The following is a 7696-nucleotide window of genomic DNA, read 5'->3' on the forward strand; positions in this document are numbered from 1 at the left end:
TTCAAAATGTATGCTGTATGAGTATGAGCGGTCAAAATTTGAAAATGAAGTTAATCTTATGCATAAATACCAAGTTTGTATAGATCAAAATGACTCGTGAGGCAAAATGGCCCCAAGGGAGTTTCTTCCGCCGGCAGGGGGTTATCTTCCCCAGTTCGTGGGCGAGGATGCCCCTCACAAGATTTTACATTTAGTTTTATACTATCAAAGTTGTAGTCTGTAATGATTTAATTACCCCCTAAACGTGTTTACTTAAGCATACTTCTTGTGTACATAGAACATTGATATTCAGATGTTATGTATTTTAAAAGAAAAAAGCTTAAAACTTAGGCTGTATAAACAGTTGCTTGATACCAGACAGAATTTTATAAACAGAGCTGTTGTAGTACATTGAAGCTGGCTGCACGCCATTATGTTTACCCTCCTGCACTCTACCTCATTGTGAGGAAAGAGTTTCAAATTCAGCGGCCCATGGGAGTATAAACCTGTAAGCAGATACACATGATTTGTCCACATAAACTCACACTGCCTCTCAGTTAGAGCCTGCCCATCCGCCCGCCTCCCTTGCACACCAGGAATGTGAAATGCACCTGAACTGGATCTTGCATGAGGAAGAATGACTGCAGAAAGTCGCCAGCCCACCTGTTCCGGGACAGAAGTTTCCCTGCAAGGTCCGAAAAAAAAAATCATTATCCATTCATTTCACTAATGCCCGTCAGCTGTGCCGTAGTTTAACTGAAAACAGCTTGTAAAGGTGTACGTGTGACCATGGAGGAATGCTGCCTGTCTGCTGAAGAAAATGAGAGGCTTAGGATACACAGAGAGATAGAGAGACAACTTCGTCGTGATAAAAGAGAATCTCACCGGGAGCTGAAGCTGCTGCTTTTAGGTGAGTGTCATAGTTTGGTAATTAACTCCCACATATGTTCACTGAGCCGCGACTGAAAAGTTTTGAAAATAATTAACTAACACATGTTCACCCTCTGATACACCAAAAACTGGCACTCAGGATGTCCAATTGCACATTAAGACATTCTTTTACAAAATTCTCAATTTAAATTTTGGCTATAAAATTAATTAGGTTGCTATAAACTCACTTCATACAGAACAGGATGTAACTGCAATAATTATCTACATTTTGATACAATCAGTGTTATTAAGGGTCCAGCATAGCTGGGTTTAACTCAGATAATTACTAACATTTTTTTCCCCTAAATTATATAAACTACCCATTTTCCTGTAAATTAAGAATTTCCTGTGATAGTCTTAGTGCTGGTAAAAATTACAGTACCAGTACCAATACCAGTACCCTTAAAGTGATACTGATACCAATAGAGAACTTAATTTGATACCTTTTTTTTCCTTCTTCATTTGATACCCATCATGTGAATAGAAGCATTCAGTTCCCTAAAATGCCACCACTTCCTCCCATCCAAGTTATTTTTTTACACGAATACATTTTGAAAGTGTTTAGATCATTAAAATATTGATTAAATAATTGTACAAAACTGTACAATGAAGTATTATCACCACAGACTGTATGGGTTGTAGATGCTGTAGTAGTGGGCCAATCACACGTTGCATTAAATTGAAGAACACTTGCGGTGATTGGCTGTGAGCAAAACCACACAAATAGTCATTGTTTTCTAGATCTGGGTACAAAAAGGATCGAGTGCAGGTATTGTTTGACTGGAGAAGTTTCAATACTACTTGGTACTGGGTTGATACTTTAAAGGTATTGAGTACTGATACCCAGCCTTAGATAGTCTGTGATTTTAGTGGCAGATGCCGATATTGTTAAAAAAGCATATCGGTAGAATTTTCATTTATTTATTTTAAGATTTTTAATGAATTATGACCATAATGATTTGCAAAGTTACAGTTGAACAAGATGTGTATTTATTACTGGATTATTCAACCACACAGGGACATGAATGTATGTACTGAATGTCATGGCAATCCATGCAATAGCTGTTGGGACATTTCATTGAAAACCAAAAATGTCAACCTGAGGGTGGTGTTTGATGAAAAGTCAGGGGATCACCAAAATCGATAGACTTCATCCTCCATGTAGAACAAGGTCGTCAAAATTTCACGGCAATCCATCCAAGGTTTTTGAGATGTTTCAGTCTGGGCCGCAGTGGTAAACCTACCAATCGTCTGATAGACCGACATTGCCGTCCCTAAAAACTCATCAGGAGTATAGAGTTAGACGATGGGTGGTTTTTGGTAGAAATTAGTTTTCAATGACATCATTCAGGCTCGCAGATTGTGAATAATGTCATTATTTCTGGAAAGATAGTGACGTGAGTGTATTTTTTGCTCTCCTGAAGTCAAGTGCCTTTGAGTGCCAATGTATTGAGGTGAGCTGACTCACCCAGAAAATAACAAGAAAAGTATCTGGATGAATAAATGACGCTCTTTAAAAACACAAAAACAAAACAAGGCTTTTGTATGAGTGTTTGGCTGTACTGTTCCTTTAAAGCAGGGACAGGTTACGCTTGCATTCTTCAAATAGTTGATGGAGCCCTGATGAGTCAGCTTCTTGATAACATTCAGCTCATTTATTTCCTCATTCAAAACAAAGTAGACTGCATTTTTTCATAACATCTCACTTTCATAGACATGACCTACATGCATTGAGGCTGTAGCTTTGTTAGGACTTCAACATCAGAGTCTCTAATGAGAATTTTCATTTTAAATGCCATGTTATGTCAATAAAATATACACAGATGACAGGTAAGTTAAAAAAAAATGCAAAGTGCAGAACATAAAAAGAGAATAAATGAATCATACAGTGCAGAGCGACATTTTGACATAGCTCATAACAGCTTCAGATGACTCCTGTTTTTTCCTCCTGCACTACCAACACAGCCCATTTATAGAAGCTCGAACGCTGGTTATGTTGGAAACAATACATTAGACATGAAGGACTTTGCTTTAAAGGTCAGCACTACTTTAAACTTCAACTTGAGTTAGCCTGTTTGGAGAACAATAACCTCCTGCAAAGGTCAGTCTAATGGTTAACATTTTTAGGCATTTTAGGTGCACAGCTGACACTCTTATCGAGCATAATTTACAACCAAGTGAGCAGGAAGCAGTTCAGTGTTTGTCTCAAGGACACATGGCTGTTGATGGACATATGGACTTGTATGGATCAATCTATGCAGCACATTTGTATTTGGCAGCACTATGAGAAAAAAAAACATGATTAAATACATAACAAATACTTTTTTTAATATATATATTGTTTTTTATTGCTTGAGGAGGGTCCACTGTAACATTTTTTTTACTATGCGGATTTTCTATAGCCTTTCTATACTGTTATACCTATATCGATATGCTGTTGCAGCTGAGTGTTAACAGGAGGAGGTGTTTCCTCCACACATATAAGAAACCACACATACATGCACCCATACTCACACATACATTTATGAGGGAAAAAAACTATTAAAACCTGTGAAACTTTAACTTTTGAAAATATTCTTGCGATCTTAAGAATGCAGTCTTTTTGTTGTTGTTTTGTTGCCAAAATCCTGTTTAGCTGCAACTGATTGATGTTCAGATGATTTTTTTTGTGCATGTCACAGATGTCCTATTTTTGGCATTGCTTTGATCTTATTTCATTTTTCATCCTTCCGTCTTATTCATCTCATTTGCCTAGGGACTGGTGAAAGTGGGAAGAGCACTTTCATCAAACAGATGAGGATCATCCATGGCAGTGGATACAGTGAAGCTGACAGGAAAGGTTTCACTCGGCTGGTGTTTCAGAACATCGTCACAGCCATCCAAGCTCTGATCGACGCCATGAAGACTCTACAGATTGATTACATCGATGACCAGAACATTGTGAGGAATTGTACACATTTTTTAAAAAAGGCAATACTTATGTGCTCCTGTACATAGCATTTGAAACCCCTTGAGGCTTAACAAGACTCAAGAGTCTTCAGCCATGTTAGCTGTTCTATGAGGCATGCTCACTATGACAATGTTAACATGCTGAAAAAAAGATCAAATAACAATATATCACAAAAGACAGTATTTTTTATAGCTATATTTATAGTTGAATTTCAAATAATCAGCTGAGGCTGATAGTTTTGCAGGTGTTTGATTATAAACCAAAGTATTGGACACATTTTGGATTTTTACCTGATGATGGTGCTAAATTTAAGGTTAATGGATCACCACAGTCATTACAATTAGTCTTGAGAGGGACCTGAATGTGTACACTAAATTTCATGACAATCCATCCAATTATAAATGTCAACCTCGTGGTGGCGCTAGAGGAAAGGTCAGGCGATCAAGTCATTAGGATAGTTCGTCTGGGAACCATGATTATCTGTACCTAATTTCATGGCATTTGATCCAGAAGTATAGACATCAGTCTCGATCAAAGTGGTGAACATTGCTATCCACAGAGACATGCAGCTACTGTGGCTAAAAATGAGCATCTGTAAACCTCTTTTACCACCTCAGATTTTTTTGTTGGTGTCTAAAAAACCATCTAGTTCTAGAAAGAGTTGTGTTGCAGTTTTCATCCTCTCGTGCCTGTTTATAGGTCAGTCAAATATAATAATCCCCTGTGGGTGTTTCGTATGTGTCAGAGCCACGCAGAGAAGCTGAGCCAAGTGGAGGCAGACCAGGTGTCCACTTTGCAGTCCTGGCAGGTGGAAGCCATTAAGAGAGTGTGGAATGACCACGGTGTTCAAAGGTGCTACGATCGCAGGAGGGAATTCCAGTTATCTGACTCTGCCAAATAGTAAGACTTTTATATATCTCAGATGAAATCATTAGCATGAACCCAAGGCTTCTCCCGAGAACCAAAGCTTTTTCAATGCTTAATCATGCGCTCATCTGCTCAAATTCAAGAGTTTGAATTCATATGAATAAAACTAAATGCACATAATGAGTTTAAATTTCTGCATGATGTTCCCTTTTTATCTAGTCAGGTTTGTGTCAGGATATTGAACTGGTTTCATTGTTGTTAACTTTACAGTTACTTTAGTGATCTGGGCAGAATCACAGACCCCCACTACATCCCCACTCTGCAGGACATCTTGAGGGTCAGGGTCCCCACCACTGGCATCATAGAGTACCCCTTTGACCTTTCAAAAGTTATCTTCAGGTAAGGTGTTGTACTTTATCAACTGACAGGGAAAGAAAGTAAAATTTGAAAATGATTTTCTGGCTAAAATAGCACATGAATTGGTTATAACACTCCACAGTGACTTCAAATCCAAGCTCCCCAAATTACCTCTTGGTTTTTGAAATTCAACTGAGGAAATGTGGGGATTTAGTGAAGCTATTGGTTGCTATAACACATTAAGAGTGTGCATCTGTCAAAGAAATAGATATTTTGGGAAATATGGTTATTTGCTTTCTTTCAGAGTGAGATGAGGAGGTTGTAATTTGTAGTCGAAATATGAAGCTAGAGGCCATTAGCTTAGCATAAAGACTGGGAACAGAGGGAAACAGCTAGCTTGGCTCTGTCTAAAAGAAGTCTGAAAGAAGCTTATCGGCACCTCTAAAGCTCAGTATTTGACATGTTAATTCAATTCAATACAAACAGAAATGCAGTATCCCTCATAAAACCAGAATTCGTCATTTTTGCTTTTCTGTATAGATTAAACAAATGAGATATGACGTTAATAAGTGAGCTTTAGACATGCTGAACAGAGAGTCAGAGCCAGGCTAGCTGTTTCTCTCTGCTTTCTTTCTCTTTCCATTCCATGCTAAACTCAGCTAAAGCTAAGCTCTACCTTCATTTTTACCAGACAGACTGAGAGAGTGGTATCGATCTCTAGCATATTTCTCAAAATGCCAAATTATTCCTTTACTAATCTAGGAAATTGTATGTTTTCCTTCCATTGACCTTGATGGTCATGTGTCTCTAGGATGGTAGATGTGGGTGGTCAGCGTTCAGAGAGGAAGAAATGGATTCACTGTTTTGAGAATGTCACCTCTGTCATATTCCTGGCGGCCCTCAGCGAGTACGATCAGGTCCTTTACGAGAGTAAGAATGATGTAAGTTCAAAAGCCTCTCAGTCTGTTGTGCTTCAAAATTATGATTTGATTCTTAATTTTTTGTTTCTTGTCAATATTTGCTGTCCAAAATTCTGCCTTTATTTATTTCCATGCATTTTTCATTGTCCGATCAGTTGACACTTTTTGAATGTCTAAGATTATCTGCCCCTCTTTCTTCAGAATCGACTGAGAGAGAGCGTCGCCTTGTTCAAGACCATTCTCTCATACCCGTGGTTCCAAGAGTCCTCCACCATCCTCTTCCTCAACAAAACAGACCTGCTGATGGAGAAAATCATGAAGTCTCATTTGGCAGCCTACTTCCCGGCGTATACTGGTAAAGCATGCTATCTCCTTTTGCTGTTTGTTCATTAACACAGCATTTATTGCTGTGTCCGAAATCAATCCCAATTTACTATTTAGTGTGCTATGTTTACTGTCCGCCATTTAATTTGAGCGCCTGAATTCTGAGTATGAAATTGCGACAATGCAACGAAAAAAGAGCTGCAAAATTACAGTTGTTTGAAACTTTCAGTGATGATGGTTGCGTCTGAAATCTTGATTTGCTACTCCCACAGGGCCTCGATGTGATGCCGAACCTGCGAAAAAGTTCATCTTGCAAATGTATGTGGAGCAACACAGCGGGCGCCATAAACCCCTTTACTCACACTTCACCTGTGCCACGGACACGGAGAATATCCGGATTGTCTTCAAAGCCGTCAAAGATACTCTCTTCAGAGAAAACCTTGAAAAGTTCAACCTGGAATAGGCGAGGTTACTGGACAAAGTGACACTTTCACATTTAGCGGCAAGAAAGCTGGTTACAGTCAAATGTTGTGACACTTTTATGGACTTTTTATCTGTAATGTGCTGTTGGTTGAAGCTGGTTCAAAAACATCAAAGAGAGGCAATCAGACAGCAGTGTCAGGTAAGGCACATTTATCTCAGTACTGTAGCAGACAGTACAATAAGTGCCATTTTTTTTGCAACAATACAGTTCATCGTGAAATGTTAAAAAAACAAAACAAACACATTTTGTTTCACTACCTGAGAGAAAACTGCATTGTCAGTTAATTGTTACACTGAACTGTTACAGGAAGGCATTACTGTTTGACAGAGAATCAGTAAATGGTATCAAACTGGTCTGACAAAGTTTTATCTAGTAGGAATGCAACCCAACCTGCCTTACAGCTCCGGGAGGAGGAAGTAAAAGAGTAGCCTGCAGGGAACTACAGTGCCTTAGTTTATATTTATGTTAATATGTACAACAACAGCAAGATTTTTTTTTAAACTAACTTTAAAATACAGATATTAGAGTCACATGTAAATTGTGGGGTTTTTTTGGACAAACTGAGTTCTGCTGTGTTCCTTATCTGTCATGTCACTTACAGAGCTCTATTTTAACATTAAAGAATATGAAAAAAACGGAGGTCTCCATACAGAAATTTATAATCCATCTAATGATATATGACCATAGATGCATGGCACTGATTAACTACTAAAATCTTTTTTTTTTTTTTTTTTTTTAAACGTCTCTATTCTATTTTTGAGCTCCAGGCGTGGTCATCCTTATTGGCATGCTGTGGTAACAACCTTTGTATCAAACAATAGTCAGCAATGTGCAAAGGTCTGACTTGGCTGGTCTCTGTCTTCCTGTACAAGTGTTGCAGCTCAA

The 7696-nt window shown here is 38.4% G+C and overlaps 1 protein-coding gene across 1 annotated transcript; it reads left to right on the forward strand.

Annotated features, from left to right (window-relative positions):
• Positions 1–39: 39 nt before the first annotated feature.
• Positions 40–7432, forward strand: LOC121885316 (guanine nucleotide-binding protein subunit alpha-14-like). Its single transcript, XM_042394669.1, has 8 exons — positions 40–671; positions 755–889; positions 3665–3849; positions 4605–4759; positions 4997–5125; positions 5895–6024; positions 6205–6358; positions 6600–7432. The coding sequence occupies exons 1-8, from the start codon at positions 617–619 to the stop codon at positions 6788–6790; spliced, it is 1134 nt and encodes a 377-aa protein (XP_042250603.1). The 5' UTR covers positions 40–616; the 3' UTR covers positions 6791–7432.
• The last annotated feature ends 264 nt before the right edge of the window (positions 7433–7696 follow it).

The sequence above is a fragment of the Thunnus maccoyii genome, chromosome 19 (assembly GCF_910596095.1).
Source record: "Thunnus maccoyii chromosome 19, fThuMac1.1, whole genome shotgun sequence".
In the NCBI taxonomy this organism is placed as follows: Eukaryota; Metazoa; Chordata; class Actinopteri; order Scombriformes; family Scombridae; genus Thunnus; species Thunnus maccoyii.

What these genes read in the sequence shown, in the direction of transcription:
- LOC121885316 (XM_042394669.1), top strand. Translation starts at nt 617, where the DNA reads ATGACTGCAGAAAGTCGCCAGCCCACCTGTTCCGGGACAGAAGTTTCC. An exon ending in GCTGAAGCTGCTGCTTTTAG is followed by an intron (nt 890 to 3,664) that starts GTGAGTGTCATA and finishes TCATTTGCCTAG; the next exon opens with GGACTGGTGAAAGTGGGAAG. An exon ending in CTTTCAAAAGTTATCTTCAG is followed by an intron (nt 5,126 to 5,894) that starts GTAAGGTGTTGT and finishes ATGTGTCTCTAG; the next exon opens with GATGGTAGATGTGGGTGGTC.